Here is an 18,431-nt window from a genome sequence, read left to right on the forward strand (position 1 = left end):
TCATTCAGAGGGGCCCTCACTGGGATTCTCCTGCCCGACCCCTGTCAGCACTGTGGCCACAGGGACAGGCAGTGGAAATTTCCTTCCCATCCCCAGGGCCTTGTGACAACACCATAAACCAGGGAGGTTCTTTACCTGCTGACAGGAGAGAAGAGCTCCTGCAAACCCCAGTCCCCACAGCAGCACAAACACGGGCTGCAGGAGCTCGCTCCAGGCTCAGGGCCCATCCTGCAGGCCTGGGCTGGTCCCTGACTGCATCCTGGGCAATTCCTGCTGCTCCAGGAGCTGCCCTGGCATCACCCTGGCAGTGCCCATCTCTGGGTGGGGGTCACACTGATCCCGCTCAATCAATGCCCCAAATCGGCCACATCTGGATCCCTTGGGTCCCTTCAGCCCAGCTCAAACCCTCCCAGTGAAGCCGTGCTGGTCCTGCTGGGAGCTGTGGGCTGTGAGATGCTGGTACCTGGGGTGCCCATTCCCCCTGCCCTGGCTGAATCTGCTGTTCCAGCAGTGATCCCCGCTGGGATGAGGAGGGTTTAGGGAGGGTTTAATCAATGTTGATGTTTAATCAGTGTTTGATCCATGCCAGCTTTGCAGTGGCTGCTGGATCCCCTGGCACCGCTGCCCTCATCTTTATCGAGAGCAGTGCAGGAGGAACAGGAACCCCCAGCCTGGAACCCTGGGCAGGATGAGGGCTGAGCTTTACAGGAGTTTTAACTTATGGTCTCCGCTCACAAGGTGCCAGGCCTGGCACAGGTGCCCAGAGCAGCCGGGGCTGCCATGGATCCCTGGCAGTGCCCCATGGCTGCGGACAGTGGAACGTGTCTGTGCCAGGGCAGGGGGTGGCACAGGGTGCTCAGAGCACCTCAGTGCCTCAGAGCGCTGCAGCAGTTTCTCAGTTCCAGCTGCAGTTTCTCAGAGCTCCCTTCCCTCCTGAGCCAGCCTGGGATTCTGGGCTCCAGCAGAGCCCAGGTTGTTCCCCTGGGTTTGTTCCCAGGCTGTTTCCCGGTGGCTCCTGCAGGCCCCAGGGCTGAGCACAGGTGCCACACTCCAGACGTGCAGGGCAGGAACCCCATCCTGACCCTTGGCAGAACCCCTCACACCGCCCCACCACCGGCAAGGGAGAAACCCCCCAGCCTTGAAGCAGCGATAACGAGCTTTGATACCCCTGGGGGCCGGCCCTGCAGCTTTTATGGCCCCTTTGTTTTCCTTAGCAATGCAAATCCAATCTGTATTTAGAGCCTGCCGTGCAGAGCTGCCTGTCAGACTCGGGGGCAGCCCTGGGGTGGGTCCCTGCTGAGGCTCCTGCAGAGCCAGCTGTGCTCCAGCTGTGCCCTGGGCTGTGCTCCAGCCGTGCCAGCCGTGCCTGGGCTGTGCAGGGCACTCCTGTGCTGAGTGCCCGCTGCGGGAGCTGATGGATGCCCAGACCAAGCCCTCTGCCCCACGGCTGCCCCGCTTCGAGCGCCGCGTGCAGCCGTGCCTGGCAGAGCTGCTGGGCACTGCCCTCTTCATCTTCACGGGCTGCCTGGCAGTGCTGGAGGAGCCGGGGGGCACGGGCAGGCTGCAGCCCGCCCTGGCACACGGGCTGGCCCTGGCTGCCACCGTGGCCGTGCTGGGGGACATCAGGTAAGGGACACGGGGCACGGGGGGTGCCCCTTTGGAGCCCCTGTGAGCTGGGTGGCCCTTGGGGGGTGGTGGCAGCGGTGGTGGCATCTTTGGTGGCATCAATAGCACCGTGGGTTTGGGCTGTTCACCTGGCTTTGGCTGGCAGTGTTTCCATTTTTAGCCCTTTTTCATAAAATGGTCAGGCTGGAACGGGAGCATTCTCCTCTGGGAGCTGGAAGTAGGAGATATTTAAGGGCCCTTGCAGCCCAAGGCATTCTGTGATTTTGTGATTCTCTGTGGAGCTGAGATGATTCCTTTCACAAGGATGTCAGAGCAAAACATTTTGACCCAGCTGTGCTCCTCCTCTGGGTATTTTCAGGTAAAAAAATTAAAAGGGGATTTCAATTACTCAAAGGCAGCGTTTAGAGAAATGTGCTCATTGAAAAGCTGTTGTGTGGAGCCGAGATGTGGATTTATCCCCGAGGAAGAGGCTGGGAGAGCCCCTGGGGGGTTTCATTGCCTTCCCTGTGTCAGCTGCAGGGATGGGACTCCCAGGCTGTCCTGGCCTGGCCAGGGGCAGGGGCAGGGGCAGGGGCAGCCCAGAGCCATGAGGGGATAACTCAGCAGTGCCTGGTGGGAGGGAGAGCAGCCCTGGTGGGGTTTGTGCAGGGGAACTCCTGAGCTGGGCCCTGCTGCACAGACCTGGCATGGGGAACCAGGGCAGCAGCACTGGGGGCTTCAGGTGGGGGGCTGCAGTTCACACTGAATCCTGAAATGGTTTGGAGTAGAGAGACCTTAAATCCACCAAACTCATGGGCAGGAACACCTTCCACTGTCCCAGGCTGCCCCAAGCCCTGTCCAGCCTGATCTTGGGCACTGCCAGGGATGCAGGGGCAGCCACAGCTGCTCTGGGCACCTGTGCCAGGGCTGCCCACCCTCCAGGGAAAGGATTGAGCCCAGGGAGGCTGGAGAGGAGCCCTGCTCGGGATGGGTTCCCCATCCAGGCTGCTCCCCAGGTGGGTTTGTGTCCCCCCTGTGCCCAGGCTCCCTCCCAGCCCTGGTGGTGCCAGGGGAGCCCTGTCCAGCCCTGGCACAGCCCCGAGCAGCCCAGCTCCCTGCTCTCCTGGGGCTCAGTCCCAGCTGAGCAGTCAGATGTGCTGATGGATCCCAGACTCTCTGACTCATCACCAGCAATTACCAGGCTGATCAGTTATGAAACCTGTTCATTAACCCGTGTCTCATGGTAATCACTATTAATTAGAGGGTCTCTGTGTCTGACTGGCTTGTGCTTTTTGAGGTGAAGGATTTGGGTTTGGTACTGAGAGCCCTGCTCTGATGGGGGATGTCCTGCCAGGCTGTGCCAGCCCCAGCCCTGCATTCCTGCAGCTGTGCCAGGCTGTGCCAGCCCCATCACTGCAGCTCTGCCAGGCTGTGCCAGCCCCAGCCCTGCATTCCTGCAGCTGTGCCAGGCTGTGCCAGCCCCAGCCCTGCAATCCTGCATTCCTGCAGCTCTGCCAGGCTGTGCCAGCCCCAGCACTGCAGCTCTGCCAGGCTGTGCCAGCCCCAGTCCTGCATTCCTGCAGCTCTGCCAGGCTGTGCCAGCCCCAGCACTGCAGCTGTGCCAGGCTGTGCCAGCCCCAGCCCTGCATTCCTGCAGCTGTGCCAGGCTGTGCCAGCCCCAGCCCTGCAATCCTGCATTCCTGCAGCTCTGCCATGCTGTGCCAGCCCCATCACTGCAGCTCTGCCAGGCTGTGCCAGCCCCAGCCCTGCAATCCTGCATTCCTGCAGCTCTGCCAGGCTGTGCCAGCCCCAGCACTGCAGCTGTGCCAGGCTGTGCCAGCCCCAGCCCTGCATTCCTGCAGCTGTGCCAGGCTGTGCCAGCCCCAGCCCTGCAGCTCTGCCAGCCCCCCCCTGCCCACAGCTGCCCTGGCAGAGGTGCTCACAGTGACCCAGCCCCAAACCCTGTTCCTCAGACTGTCCCTGTGGCCCTGCAGGCGGGGCTGTGTGCCCACCCTGCTGCCGCTGCTGCTCTGCAGAGAGGGAACAGCTGGATCCTGCTTTCCTGCAAACTGGGAAAGCATCCGTGGCTCCAGCCACGGCAGGAGCCCCGAGCAGGGCGAGTCCCCACTGATGCTCCTCTCTCTCTGTCCCCTCGGCAGCGGAGGCCACTTCAACCCCGCCGTGTCCCTGGCCGTGTGGCTGCTCGGGGGGCTGCACGTCACCCTGCTCATCCCCTACTGGCTGTGCCAGCTCTGCGGAGGCGTCATCGGGGCTGGCCTGGCAAAGGTACGGACTGGGGGTGTCCCTGGGGCGGGGGGACTGTCCCTGCCTGTCACAGCTGGCCTGGCCAAGGTACAGACCTGACACTGTCCCTGCCTGTCACAGCTGGCCTGGCAAAGGTACAGACCTGACACTGTCCCTGCCTGTCACAGCTGGCCTGGCAAAGGTACAGAGCCGGGACTGTCCCTGCCTGTCACAGCTGGCCTGGTAAAGGTACAGACCTGACACTGTCCCTGCCTGTCACAGCTGGCCTGGCCAAGGTGCAGAGCCAGGAGAGCCCCTGGGGCACAGGGACTGTCCCTGTCCTGCCCGGCTGGTCTGACCTCCCCAGCCTGCTGCGGGCTCTGTTCTGCAGAGTTTGCTGTGCCCTCTGAGGGGGTACAGGAGGACTTGGGGTGCCCCTGCAGCACTGCCGTGCCCACCCAGCCCTTTCCCCGTGCCCGTTCCCCCAGCACTGTGCCCCAGGGTCCATTTGGGTTCGGTGCTGCCCGTTCCCAGCACCGTGTGGCCCCACACATCCCCCGGGCACCGGGGCTCTCCCCTTGCCCAAAGTGGTACCCCCGGTGCCCAGCGGTGCCTGGAGCCTCCTCGGTCAGGCGTGTTCGTGCCAGGCGCTCGGGGCTGCCTCTCCCCCCGCAGTTTAGCTCCTCTTTAAGCCGCCCACGCTGCCCCGGCAGGCGGCGAGCCCGTGTGCTGGCACGGGCACAGCCTGGGCACGGCCGGCTCTCCCCTGCTGGCACGGGCACGGCCTGGGCACAGCCTGGGCACAGCCTGGGCACAGCCTGGGCACAGCCTGGGCACGGCCGGCTCTCCCCTGCTGGCACGGGCACAGCCTGGGCACAACCTGGGCACAACCTGGGCACGGCCGGCTCTCCCCTGCTGGCACGGGCACTGCCTGGGCACAACCTGGGCACAGCCTGGGCACTGCCTGGGCACAACCTGGGCACGGCCGGCTCTCCCGCAGGCGGTGGCACCGAGCGAGCGCTTCAGCAACGCCAGCGGCGGAGCCCCGGGCGGTCCCACGGCCCGAGAGCAGCTCCCGGCCGTGCTGGGGGCCGAGATCGTGCTCAGCTCCTTCCTGCTGCTCGTGGTGTGCATGGGAGCCGTGAACGGCAGCACCCGCACCCCGCTGGCCCCGCTGTGCATCGGCCTCACCGTCACCGCCGCGATCCTGGCGGGGTGAGAGCCTGGCCCTGTGCCCTGTGCCCTGTCCCCTGTCCCCACCAGGGGCTGCTGGCACCGGGCAGGGCTCAGGAGGGACCCTGGAAGTGGGGTGGAAGGGGGGGCAGGTCTGAGCACCCTCCATAGGGGCACCCCAAATCCCACCCGACCTGGGATGGGATAAAGGGATAATGGGATGGGATGGGATAATGGGATAATGGGATAATGGGATAATGGGATAATGGGATAATGGGATAATGGAATGGGATGGGATGGGATGGGATGGGATGGGATGGGATGGGATGGGATGGGATGGGATAAAGGGATGGGATAATGGGATAATAGGATGGGATGGGATCCATGGGATGGGATGGGATGGGATGGGATGGGACGGGACGGGACGGGACGGGACGGGACGGACCTGACCCCTGCCACACCAAGGGCCCTCCCCTGACCGGGGAGTCCATGAAATGAGCCCAGTGGGCGCTCTGGCAGCCTGGGAGAGCTGATGGGCTGGGGCAGGAGCAGCCCGGGCTCAGCCTGGAGCAGGAGCAGCCCCAGCTCATCCCGCACGTGTCCCCGCAGCCGGCACAGCCCCTGAGCCCCCACCATGGGTGATAACACAATCCCGGGCCTGCCGGGCCGTGTTTGCCCTGGGAAGCCCTGAGCAAACAGGGGGGTTCGTGTCCCTCGTGTCCCCGCACCGCTGGCAGCGCTGCCAGGCTCCGGTGCCACCGTGCCAGGATAACGAGCACACACGCAATTAGAAATGTTAATGGAGCGCTGGGTTCAGGCAGCGCCCACCACTCCGGCAGCACCCCGGGCTATGTTTGCACAAACCTCTCGGCAAATATTTACCCTAAAGCTGCGATTGCTGCCCTGTTCCTGTGTGTGAGCCGTGAGCGGCGAGCAGCCTCCCTGAGCAGAGCCCAGTGCCCACCTGAGCCCTGGCAAGGGTCCAGGGAGGGAGGGGGGTGGTGATGCTGCCCACCCCATTGCCCCACAGCCCCATCCCGCACCGAGGGGATGCTGCTGCCCACCCCATTGCCCCATCCCAGCGCTAAGGGGAGGCTGCTGCCCCATGTCCTGCTGGGATGGCGCAGCCACCACGCTCCCCTTGTCCCCTTTCAGGGGCGGCGTGTCCGGAGCCTGCATGAACCCAGCCCGAGCCTTCGGGCCGGCTCTGGTGGCGAACTGCTGGAACTACCACTGGGTCTACTGGGTGGGGCCCATGCTGGCCGCGCTGCTGGTCGGGGGGCTGGTGAGGTACGTGGCACCTGCATGGCACTGCCACCCTGGCACCCCGAGCCTCCCTTTGCCCCTGCTGCCCCTTCCGTCGGGCAGGGCTGCCAGCTGATGCTTTTCCAGAGGGGTGTCCAAGGCTGGGAACTCCTTTCCCTTTTCCTTCCCATGAGGACAGGGTGGCAGCAAAGGCCCAGCCTGTGCCCGCACGTGTCCAGCCTCAGGCTGGTGCTGTCCCCTGTCCCTGTTGTACCCTTGCCATGGCAGCAATGCTGACCCCAGATTTTTGTCTGTTTTTCCTCCCAAAGGCTCCTGCTGGGTGACCAGGCCACCCGCCTGCTCCTCAAGTGACAGCGGGCACAGGGCCCTGCCCGTGGGCAGTGGGTGCAACCCAGCCCAGCCCAGCCCAGCCAGCGTGGAACCTCCTGCCCCTGCTCCTTCCCCTCATCCTGCCCCCCTGGCACCTCCCTGGCACCCCTGGGCCATCCACGGTTCCTCCCGAGGAGGATAGAAACGGGGTCTGCCAGCCCTGCCATGGCACTGCCCCATCGGGAGCAGCCTCGTGGTGCCCCAGGCTGCTCTGGCACTGCCCCTGCGCCGTGTCTGACGCCCAGAGCTGTGCCCGGGCACCCACAGGAGCCCTGTGCCCGCTGGGTGAGCACGCACAGGAGCCCTATGCCCGCTGGGCAGCCGCCTCCTCCCGCTCCCCCCGGCGGCTCTGGCAGTGCCAGGGCAGTTCCCAGCTGTCCCCGTGGGGCTGGCAGGGCGCTGCCAATGTCACCGCTCTATTTTCAGCTCGTTTCCTACTCTGCCGTGCCGGGAGGTGACCCTCGCAGGGCACGGGCTGGCACAGAGAGGGTTTTAGGGAAGGACGGCGCTGCGGAGCTGCAGGGGTGAGGGAGGGCCGGGGATGGAGCACCCCTGGCTCGGTGGGAGGGGGCGGCTGCGGCACCCCCGGGCTGGGCAGGAGTCCCGGGAGCTCCGGGTGAGCGGAACCCGGCGCTGCTCGCCCCGGGAGGAAAATGGTGCGGCCCCGAAAGGAGACAAACGGCACGGCGATGTCACCGGGACGGTCGGCATGGCAACGGCCCCAAAATGCCGAACCAAACGCGGAGCAGAATCGCAGCTTCCTCCGCCGAGGGAGCCCGTGGGGAGCGGCTGCCGGGGGTCCCCAGCGTGTCCCCGCCCTGCTGGGGCGCAGCGCTCGGTGGGAGCGGGGCTGGGCCCCCCGGGCGTGACGGGCTCCCCCTGCTCCCCCTTCCCCTTTCGAGAGGATGCTCGGGCCCGCAGGAAGCGCGCTTGGCTGCGGCTGCTCTGCGCCGGGCAGCCTGCTGCACCGCGGGTACTGCCTGCACCCCAAATCCATCCTGCACCGCGGGTACTGCCTGCACCCCAAATCCGTCCTGCACCCCAAATCCGTCCTGCACCCCAAATCCATCCTGCACCGAATCCATCCTGTGCCCCAAATCCATCCTGCACCGCGGGTACTGCCTGCACCCCAAATCCATCCTGCACCGCGGGTACTGCCTGCGCCCCAAATCCATCCTGCACCCCAAATCCATCCTGCACCGCGGGTACTGCCTGCGCCCCAAATCCATCCTGCAACCAAATCCATCCTGCACCGCGGGTACTGCCTGCACCCCAAATCCATCCTGCACCGCGGGTACTGCCTGCACCGCGGGTACTGCCTGCGCCCCAAATCCATCCTGCACCCCAAATCCATCCTGCACCGCGGGTACTGCCTGCGCCCCAAATCCATCCTGCAACCAAATCCATCCTGCACCGCGGGTACTGCCTGCACCCCAAATCCATCCTGCACCGCGGGTACTGCCTGCACCCCAAATCCATCCTGCACCCCAAATCCATCCTGCACCCAAATCCATCCTGCACCGCGGGTACTGCCTGCACCCAATCCATCCTGTGCCCCAAATCCATCCTGCACCGCTGCTGCATCCCAGAGCCCCTGTACCCCAAATCCATCCTGCACCCAAATCCATCCTGCAGCCCGGCTCCCTGCCGCACCTGAGGTCCATCCCACCCCCATCTCCCTGCTGCACCCCGGTTTCGAGGCACCTCTCCCCGGAGGTGCAGGGCAGGGACTCAGCAGGTCCCTGCAGGGCAGTGGCGCCTCTGCGGTGCCGAGTGCAGGGACAGCAGGGACAGCAGGGACAGCAGGGACAGCAGGGGGACAACAGGGACAGCAGGGGGACAACAGGGACAGCCCGTGCACAGCCTCGTGTGCTGATGTGCTGGGCACATTCATCTTTCGTTTGTCAGGGTGACTTCTGATAAAGCATCTGTAACACCACGTTGTTTTTCCTTGAGTATTATTAAAGTGCTTGATTTATGCTAATTAAATACCAATTAACTTCCAAGCACTTAATGTGCTTTAAGGACATAAAATACATCTCATTCCCATTCAATTAAATCTGCACCAGGCCTGGACATGGGTCTGCACCGTGTTTTTATCAGCACATGGATCTGCTGGGATGTTGCCCGGGGTTTCCCAGGTTCTGGTGCCTGCTGGGATGGAAAGGGGTGGGGATGGTGCTCAGGAATAGGTGGGTGCAGGATCCTGCTGCCAGGGGCAGGCACAGCGTGGTCACTGCTGAGATGAGGGGCTGCAGAGGCACCAACACTCAGCCCCTGTGTGGTGGAAGCTGGGATGAGCTCAGGGCACTCGGGAGAAATGCCAGAGGCTGCACAGACAGCACGCACACGCTGGCCCAGGTGCCACCAGCTGTGCCCGGTGCCAGCACGTTGGGAACACAGGGAGAACAATCAGGGTGCTGCAGAAGAACAGGCAGCCCTTCCCTGTGCCTGCTGCTCAGCCGCCTTCACCCACAGCCTGGGAAAGCATCGGCTCGCAGCGTTTTCCCCTCCTGACCCTCCCTTTGGCAGGATTGCAGGGCTCTGGCAGTGTGTCCCCCAAAGCCTGGCGCTAACACAGCAGTCCCAAGCAATGCAGCCCAGGGAGGGGTGCCAGGAGCGCGGCTGGGGGGGCTGGGATGGATGGGCACTATCAGAACATGTCTGGGGGGTTAGGATGGATGGGCACTATTAGAAGGGCATCTGGGAATTCTCCTGCTGCTCGGCTCCAAAGGATTCCTGCAGCTGGAGGAATCACAGCCTGGAAAGAAGAGCTGAATTACTCCTTTAGCTCCTGTTTCCCATCAGGCAGAGCCGCAGCGGCTGCAGAGCGAACCCGCAGCTCCCGGTGTCGGTGCCGGCGGCTCCCAGGGGTGCTCCGGGCCGGGCGGGGCCGGGCGGGGCCGGGGGGCTGCGTGGGGACAGCGGAGGTGGCGGTGATGACGCGCGGAGCCAGCTCTGCGCGTGAGCTGGCAGCTGCATGTGGGAGCGGGGAGCGAGGGATGCGGGAGTGGGAGTGGGGATGGAGCTGGGGAAGCTGCGGCAGCCGCGGCAGGCGGGATGGGGATGTGGGGATGTGGGGATGTGGGGATGTGGATATGGGGATGTGGGGATGTGGGGATGTGGGGATGGGGATGTGGGGATGTGGGGATGTGGGGATGTGGGGATGTGGGTATGTGGGGATGTGGGGATGTGGGGATGTGGGGATGTGGGGATGTGGGGATGGGGATGTGGGGATGTGGGGATGTGGGGATGTGGGGATGTGGGTATGTGGGGATGTGGGGATGTGGGGATGTGGGGATGTGGGGATGTGGGGATGGGCATGTGGGGATGTGTGGGGATGTGGGGATGGGGATGTGGGGATGTGGGGATGTGGGGATGTGGGGATGGGGATGTGGGGATGGGCATGTGGGGATGTGTGGGGATGTGGGGATGGGGATGTGGGGATGGGGATGTGGGGATGCGTGGATGTAGGGATGTGGGGATGTGGGGATGGGGATGTGGGGATGTGGGGATGTGGGGATGTGGGGATGTGGGGATGTGGGGATGTGGGGATGTGGGGATGTGGGGATGTGGGGATATGGGGATGTGGGGATGGGGATGTGGGGATGTGGGGATGTGGGGATGGGGATGTGGGGATGGGGATGTGGGGATGCGTGGATGTAGGGATGTGGGGATGTGGGGATGGGGATGTGGGGATGTGGGGATGTGGGGATGTGGGGATGTGGATATGGGGATGTGGGGATGTGGGGATGGGGATGTGGGGATGTGGGGATGGGGATGTGGGGATGGGGATGTGGGGATGGGGATGGGCTGCTGCCTGCCCGGCCCGGCTGTGCCCGCGGGGCTGGGCAGCGTCCCTGGGCACCGTGCCACCTCCCCAGGGATGTGCCATGGCCCTCAGCGCCGTGACATGCCCCTCGCTACTGTGCCATGGCCCTGGCTCCCATGGCAAATCCCACAGCAGTGCCCTGTATCCCCAGCACTGCCCCGTGTCCCCATAACTGCCCTGCGTTCCCATCACTGCCCCGTGTTCCTGGCTCTGTCCCCATGTCCCCATCACTGTGCCACCCCCTGTTCCCAGCGCTGTTCCTGCCGTGCTCCCCAAGCCAAGCCCGGCAGGAGCAGCCCCACAGGCCGTGCACAGAGCCCTGAGGAGCCTCCCCAGCAGGTTTTGCTCCAGCGGTGTTTCCCGGGGACACTGGGGACACTCCCAGCCCCGTGCCAGGGCCGTGCCCGCTCGGTGCCACTCTGCTCCCTGCGGCAGAGCGGGCACGGCCCTGGAGCGAGGCTGCCGGGAGGGAAATGTGGCAAGAGGGGCTTTCTCCATTCCACCCCACTCCTCCTCACTGCACTGATCTTTCGTTTCCCCTCACTGGCATCGGCCACCCCTGGGGCTCCCTGGAGAGGGGCTGGCACAGAGCTGTCCCCTGGGGACCCCCGGATCCCCAATTTCCCGCAGTGCAGGGAGAGCAGACCCCCTCTCCTCCCTGCTGACACCCAGCACCGAAGGCTCCCTGTGCCCAGCCCTGCTCAGCCGAAGGATTTACATTTTAAAGGGGTTTTAGAATGGATTTGCACAGACGTTTATTTGCAAGTGTTGTTTTTTTTTTTTTTTCGGCTTTTGCCACTTTGAATGTTTGTGGAGAAGAAATAACAGACAGAAACCACAGCCGGGAAAGCCTCCGAGAACTCGTTTGCGCTCATGCAAATGCGGCGAGAGCGGCAGCCCGGGGTCAGCCCGGCCATCCTCAGCGGCAGCCGGTGCTGCTGTCGCTGCCGGCTCTGTTCCTCAGCCCCGGGAGGTGCCGGCTGCCCCGGTTTGTCACCAGCGAGCGGCGGGGCCGCAGCTGCGGGCGCTCCGCGTCACCCCGGGCTGCTTGGGGCCGGCAGGAGCGAGGGCTCGGGGGGAACGCTGCTCGCGTTCCGCGCTGGCAGCAGCCAGAATGCCGCACAATAAATAGCCGCTTTAATTACCGCACAATATTTACAAGATTGCTTCCTCATTTGGGAAATTAAAACAAATGCTCCATCAAAATGATCAACACTGTGCAGGGAACATCAGCGCGGGGCTGATGGAGGAACCCTCGGGCCGCGCATGGAGGCGGCGCTGGCGCCTCGGGGCTGCCTCTGCTCCGGGTCCCCGCCCTGAGCCCGGCCTGGCACGGCTCGGCCTGGCGCGGCTCGACCCGAGGAGACCTGGGGGGTTGGCAGGGGATGCTGAGCTGCCAGGGTCTCTCACCCCGGGGTGGGCTCCAAAAGGAGAGCTGGGGAGGTGGCTGTCCCCTGTCCCCGTGTCCCCCTGTCCCTTGTCCCCCTGTCCCCTTGTCCCCGCCCCAGCAGTGGCGGCGCTGCCGGTCTGACGGTGTCCCGCCTCGGCCGGTGGGTGGTGCCAGGGTCCCCGTTGTGTCCCCGCCGTGCTCCGGGCCCCCTGAGCATCCCCGGGATGTCCCCGTGGGCCGGGGTGGCCTCTGGGGACCGAACCCCCGGGGCTGCTCTTGTCCCAGCCCCCTCCCGTTCCGAGCTCTTCCCCCAGCTCCTTTCCTCCTTGTTTTGGTTCGGTTTTTTTGCAGAACTCCCGTTACCATGGGAACGGTGACATCCCGACATCCCGAGCCGGGCGGAGCGCAGGGAGCGCGGCTGCCCCGGAGCCACCCCGGACACGGGCGGGGGTCCCAGGGTGGGGGATCCCAGGGACGGGGGGTCCCCACGGGCAGGGAAATCCCCTGGAGCGCTCCCATTGCAGCGGAAAGACCAGCGCGATTTAATTACACCCGAGCACCTGCTGCCAGTCCGGCGAGTCCTTTCAGGGGAGGAAATTCCATCTGGAATGAACGGGGTGGGGGGAAAGCAGGATGGCCCTTAGCATCCAAGCGTTCCTTAATAAAGGCGCTCCCAGGATGCGAGCCAGGAACATTTGGGATTGTGGAGAATTCACCCCCCGTGTTCCCGGAGCAGGGAGAACGCCTGGGGAGCCCGGGTGGCATCGCACGGGCTGTCCTGGGGTGCAGGAGCAGCTGGGGTTCACTGGGAGAAAGAATAGAGAGGGAGAGCGGGGAATGGGGTGGGCTCCGAGCCCCTGCCGTGTGTCAGTGCCAGCGCGACCCCCGAGAGACGGGGCACAGCCTGGGCATGGCCCAGCTCAGGCATGGCACAGCCTGGGCACAACCCGGGTATGGCACAACCCGGGCACGGCACAATCTGGGCACGGCACAGCCTGGGCGTGGCACAACCCGGGCACAACCCGGGCATGGCACAGCCTGGGCACGGCACAGCCCTTACATGGCACAGCCTGGGTATGGCACAACCCGGGCACGCCACAAACCAGGCACGGCACAGCCTGGGCATGGCGCAACTCGGGCATAGCACAGCCTGGGCACAACCCGGGTATGGCACAACCCGGGCACGCCACAAACCAGGCACGGCACAGCCTGGGCATGGCGCAACTCGGGCACGGCTCAACCCGGGCGTGGCACAGCCAGGCGGCGGCCACAGCCCGATGCCAAAGGAAATGCCCACAGACACCATCACGGGAAAACCCCACGGACACCACCACGGAAAACCCCAAAGGGGTTTTGTGCCCCTGCAGGATCGCACCCCTAACCCTAACCCGGCGCTGCCCGTGCCGGTGCTGCGGATCCCGAGGAGCAGGAAGGAGCTGCAGGAGCCGCAGCCGAGAGGGAAGAGCCAGAGAACGATTTCCAGCTTCCTGCAGATGGCAACCGGTGCGATCTGGCTGGCAAACACAGATGAGCAAGAGTGGGGGGGGGATAAATAAACCTCGCGGCTCTGGAGTAAAACAACCCGCTGGGGTTTGCTGCAGAGAATTCCCTCTCGGACAGCGCCGGGTCCCCATCCCTGCACCATGCCGGGCGGGGACAGCACTGCGACAGGAGCGTGGCACCTCGGGGACACCGCCAGGGCACCGGGGACACCGTGCCCTCCCACCTGCTGCCCCGGGGCTGCCCTCGGGGCCAGCGAACCCAGGCGCAGCCGAGGCACCGCTGCAAAACCAGCCCGAGTCATTTCAGCACAGACCAGGGAAAGCCTCGTGCGAGTGTTTTCCATTCCAAAGTTATTTTGGGTCCTAAACTGGTGAAGCCCCAAGTCTTTCTAGAATATTTCTGTTGCTGTTATTTTCTTATTTTTTTTTTAATGAAACTTTTTTCAAAATATTTCTGGAAATTCATGACAGGTATGCTGTCCTCTGCCTGCAATATTTTTTCATAGTTTTTCCTCCGGGTGAGGAGCTGAAGGGACACGATCCGGTACTGGGGAGGGTGACCAGGGGGACACCAGGGGACAGCGAGGCAGGACCGAGGCACTCCCGGCCGCAGCTCCCGCCTGCCCGCTCGCCCTCAGGATGGAATAATCTGCAGTGGAAAAAACACGAGATAAAGGCGGTGAGAAACAGCGAGCCCCGCCCGGCGCTGTGGGGTCTGAGCGACATCCCGGGCTGGTTTGTGCTGGGAAATGCCCAGGACAGCCAGGCCGGGGCTCCATCCAGGCCCGGGGCTCCATCCCGGGCTGGTTTGTGCTGGGAAATGCCCGGGACAGCCAGGCCGGGGCTCCATCCAGGCCCGGGGCTCCATCCCGGGCTGGTTTGTGCTGGGAAATGCCCGGGACAGCCAGGCCGGGGCTCCATCCAGGCCCGGGGCTCCATCCCGGGCTGGTTTGTGCTGGGAAATGCCCGGGACAGCCAGGCCGGGGCTCCAGGGAAGGGGCACAGCCCGGTGCCCCAGGGCACAGACCCAGCCAGCCCCGATGCGCTGTGCAGCGCCTGCCTGCGGGGATTTCAGCACCCAGGGCAGGCCGGATAAGCCGGGGGTGGCCAAAGGCCAAAGGAACATCGCAGGAACACTTGGGGTTTCCACATCCCAGCCCTGAGGCACCCGGGTTACGGGGTTCTTGAAGCAAGAACCCCGCACATCCCTGCCCCTGCTGCACCCGTGAGTGAGGAGCGGCAGAGCGGCTGTGAGAGCAGGGATTGCTGCCTCGGCTGGGAGGAAAAGCCTCCCAGGCACAGCTTAATGAAGAAATCATTGTTCAGGGATCAGCCCTGCGCCGTTAATGAGCCTCGTTGTTATTTAAATGAGGCTCCTGGAAGGGCCGGGTGAAGAATTCATTATGAGATGAATTTTCTGAGCAGTGTGATGAATGATGGGTATAAAAGCAGCCTTCCCTCGGGAGAAGGAAGCTGCAGAGAAATTGAGCTCCTGCGGGAGAGCAGCTGGAGTTTGCCACGGCACAAGCAGAATTACTGTGCGGCCCGGAGGGGCCGGTGCTGCTGCACGGCCGGGGACAGCACAGGCTTGGTGGCTCTGCTGCCCTCCTGCTTCCCCTTGGCTGTGCCACCGGAGCTGGGCTGTGCCACCAGGCTGTGCCACCAGGCTGTGCCACCGGAGCTGGGCTGTGCCACCAGGCTGTGCCACCGGAGCTGGGCTGTGCCACCAGAGCTGGGCTGTGCCACCAGGCTGCTCCCAGCCTTGTCCTTGGGCACTGCCAGGGATCCAGGGGCAGCCACAGCTGCTCTGGGCACCCTGTGCCAAGGCCTGCGCACCCTCACAGGGAACAATTCCTCATTCCCAATATCCCATCCATCCCTGCCCTCTGGCAGTGGGAGCCATTCCCTGTGTCCTGTCCCTCCATCCCCTGTCCCCTCTGCAGCTCTCCTGGAAATCCCACAGGATTTCTCTTCATCTTGCACAGCTCCAGCCCATCGCTCACAGCTCAGTCTTGCTGCTGTTGAGTTTGAGTCCCGCTTTTTTAATCCAGCATAAAAATTTAACTCTGTCCTTGACTCTTTGTGCTGTTCCCTGGCTGTCCCAAGCCAAAGCTCCCCTTTGCATCCCAGTGAGAGGTGTGGAGGTGGCAGTGCCACCCTGCCCCTGCCACCACCCCGACCTCACCGTGCACTAACCCAGTGTGAGCACAGAGGGAAACCAAAAAGTTGGATCAATAGCAAGGAATAATGACAACTTCCCGTGGAGTTATAGGACACGGAAGCCAATTATCGATCAGATGGTTTGGGAACCAAGCAACAACACCCCAAGGATTTCACCACAAACTTTGCTCAACCAACTGTGCAGGAAGGCGGTTTGATGTGGGCCGTTTCTGGGTACATGAAACAGAATTAATTTGTTCTCCCTGCAAGCCAGCAGCCAGGAATATGAAATATTTAAATAGCCTAAGCATGTTTGGCATGTGCCGAGCCATGCGAGCGCCCCGAGTGCCTGAGCCTGAGGGGCTTTGGGCAGTGCCCCCAGTGCAGGGAGCAGGGGCTGTGCCAGCCGGGTGGCGCTGTCCCCGTGTCCCTGCGGCTGTCCCCGTGTCTCTGCGGCTGTCCCCGTGTCCCTGAGGCTGTCCCTGTTGTCCCTGTGTCTCTGCTGCTGTCCCTGTGTCCCTCCGGCTGTCCCTGTGTCCCTCCGGCTGTCCCCAAATCCCTGCGGCTGTCTCTGTGTCCCTGCTGCTGTCCCCGGTCCCCGCGGCTGTCCCCGTGTCTCTGCGGCTGTCCCCGTGTCCCCGAGGCTGTCCCTGTGTCCCTGTGTCTCTGCTGCTGTCCCTGTGTCCCTCCGGCTGTCCCCAAATCCCTGCGGCCGTCTCTGTGTCCCTGCTGCTGTCCCCGGTCCCCGCGGCTGTCCCCTCTCTCCAGCCACCCCGGAGCTCTGTGTCAGCTCAGGCTCCGGGGTTTGGGTTTTTTCTCGCCCAGCAGTGGCGGCTGTGCAGGATCTCCTGCCGCCGGTCCGTGCGTGGGGAGCTGGGTCTCTCCTCACATGAACGCAGCCTCTCGCTCTCCCCGCTCCATCCTCGCCGCACGGAGGACGTGGAACACGCGAAAACTGTGAAAGCAGAACGGGAAAAGCCGGAGCAGCTGATGCCAGCGGGCTGCGGGGGGTGCCCGTCACCCCGTCCGGCCCCAGTGTCCCCACGGAACCCGGGGCAGGGCTCTCCCTCCCCGGGGATGCCCCAGCCTCGGCTCCAGCTGCGGCTCCAGCTGCGGGGCTGCCCCCGGCCCTTTGTCCCGTGGGGTCTGAGCTCGGCTGTGCTGCCCCCGGGGACCCCGAGCAGCCTCTGAGCGAGCGGGGGCTGAGGAGCCAGCTGCTGTCAGCAGCGACAGGATCCTCCAGGGGCTGCAGGGAGAGGGTTTTCTGCCTAAGAATATCCCTGTCCGTGTTCTAGGATCCCTGTCCCCTCTCCAGGATCCCTGTCCGTGTTCCCAGATCCCTGTCCCTGTTCCAGGGTCCCTGTCCCTGTTCCAGGATCCCTGTCCCCTCTCCAGGATCCCTGTCCCTGTTCTAGGATCCCTGTCCCCATTCCAGGGTCCCTGTCCCCTCTCCAGGATCCCTGTCCCCATTCCAGGGTCCCTGTCCCCTCTCCAGGATCCCAGTCCCCTCTCCAGGATCCCAGTCCCCTCTCCAGGATCCCTGTCCCTGCTCCAGGATCCCTGTCCCCTCTCCAGGCTCCCTCCTGGCCTGCAGGGTGAGGGCAAGAGGGCAAACGGATGTGGAGGCTGCCGAGTGCTGCTCAGGCACCTTTATATTTAATTAGAGCCGGACTTTTCCTCCACCTGTTTCCTGTGGCGGATTTGGGTCCTGAAGAAAAAAGAGATTAAAAAAGAGAGAGAGGAATCTGTTCTCCAGCTTTTTGGAACTCTCCAGAGGAGGCCGGTGCTGCATCCCCCCATCAGTGTGGGCTGGAGGCTGCAGTGCCAGCAGGAGGGGACCGGGAGCGCAGCCCCCGCACACCCAGGGGCTCTCACATGTGTGGGGCAGAGCTTTCCCAGGAAATGGGGAAATTCCGCTTGGCTCTGGGGCTGTGTCCCTTTGCTGGGCTCTGGGGCTGTGTCCCTTTGCTGGGCTCTGGGGCTGTGTCCCTTTGCTGGGCTCTGGGGCTGTGTCCCTTTGCTGGCCTTTGGGGCTGTGTCCCTTTGCTGGGCTCTGGGGCTGTGTCCCTTTGCTGGGCTCTGGGGCTGTGTCCCTTTGCTGGCCTTTGGGGCTGTGTCCCTTTGCTGGGCTCTGGGGCTGGCTGTGTTGGGTGAGGCCGGGTCTGGCACTGTCCAGCCCAGCCCACCCCTCGCTGTCACCCGGGCCCGGTTGTTGGGGCTGCGGGATTTCCCGGCAAGGTTCAGGTTCCCGGCTCCCGCCCCGACCCCGCAGCTCACGCCGGGCTCTCTGCTCCCACATTTCCCTGTGGCTGCTCCTGCTCCCCCTTCCCAGGGCAGCTCCTCGCTGCCTGCGGGGAGGATGAGGAGGGGGAGGATGAGGTCCCTTCCTGAGGATGTGAATCACGCTCCAGGGGCGGCTGCCCTGCTCCCGCTGCCTCCTGTGCCCCGGCAGCCGAGCTGGGCTGTGGCAGCTCCATGGAGATCCCTGTGGCCTGGCAGGCAGTGAGATCCTCACTGCGCTGGGTTTGGTGCTGCTCTGCAGCAGGAGCTGGTGGAGGGGAAAGCAGCATTAGAGCAGAGGCTTTCATGGGAACAGGAGGGAGCTGGGCTGGTTTCCCCTCTGCTCCACCACTGCGCTCCCCCGAGAGCGGCTGCTCGGGGCTGTGTGTGTGTGTGTGTGTGTGTGTGAGAGAGTCCCTCTGCACACCTGGGGACTGCCCCTGCTTTAACAAGTATAACAGCTTCCTCAGAGGAAGGAGCTGCTGGGATGTTCATCCCCACGTCTCAGAGTGCTGGGGCATCTGGGTCCTCAGCTTTGTGAAAATTAGCATGGCCGTGAAGATCCTGCCTTTAATATGACGTGACTCAGAGCGCACTAAATAATGAAAAA

The 18,431-nt window shown here is 63.9% G+C and overlaps 1 protein-coding gene across 1 annotated transcript; it reads left to right on the forward strand.

Annotated features, from left to right (window-relative positions):
- Nucleotides 1-1,414: 1,414 nt before the first annotated feature.
- Nucleotides 1,415-6,639, forward strand: AQP8 (aquaporin 8). Its single transcript, XM_058816310.1, has 5 exons — nucleotides 1,415-1,626; nucleotides 3,765-3,891; nucleotides 4,850-5,064; nucleotides 6,178-6,312; nucleotides 6,597-6,639. The coding sequence occupies exons 1-5, from the start codon at nucleotides 1,415-1,417 to the stop codon at nucleotides 6,637-6,639; spliced, it is 732 nt and encodes a 243-aa protein (XP_058672293.1).
- The last annotated feature ends 11,792 nt before the right edge of the window (nucleotides 6,640-18,431 follow it).

The sequence above is a fragment of the Ammospiza caudacuta genome, chromosome 17, assembly GCF_027887145.1.
Source record: "Ammospiza caudacuta isolate bAmmCau1 chromosome 17, bAmmCau1.pri, whole genome shotgun sequence".
Taxonomy (NCBI): Eukaryota; Metazoa; Chordata; class Aves; order Passeriformes; family Passerellidae; genus Ammospiza; species Ammospiza caudacuta.

Bases quoted from the DNA above. Each gene is read 5' to 3' on its own strand.
- AQP8 (XM_058816310.1), top strand. From the start codon at position 1,415: ATGGATGCCCAGACCAAGCCCTCTGCCCCACGGCTGCCCCGCTTCGAG. The intron at 5,065-6,177 runs GTGAGAGCCTGG...GTCCCCTTTCAG, and splicing joins ACCGCCGCGATCCTGGCGGG to GGGCGGCGTGTCCGGAGCCT. The intron at 6,313-6,596 runs GTACGTGGCACC...TTCCTCCCAAAG, and splicing joins CTGGTCGGGGGGCTGGTGAG to GCTCCTGCTGGGTGACCAGG.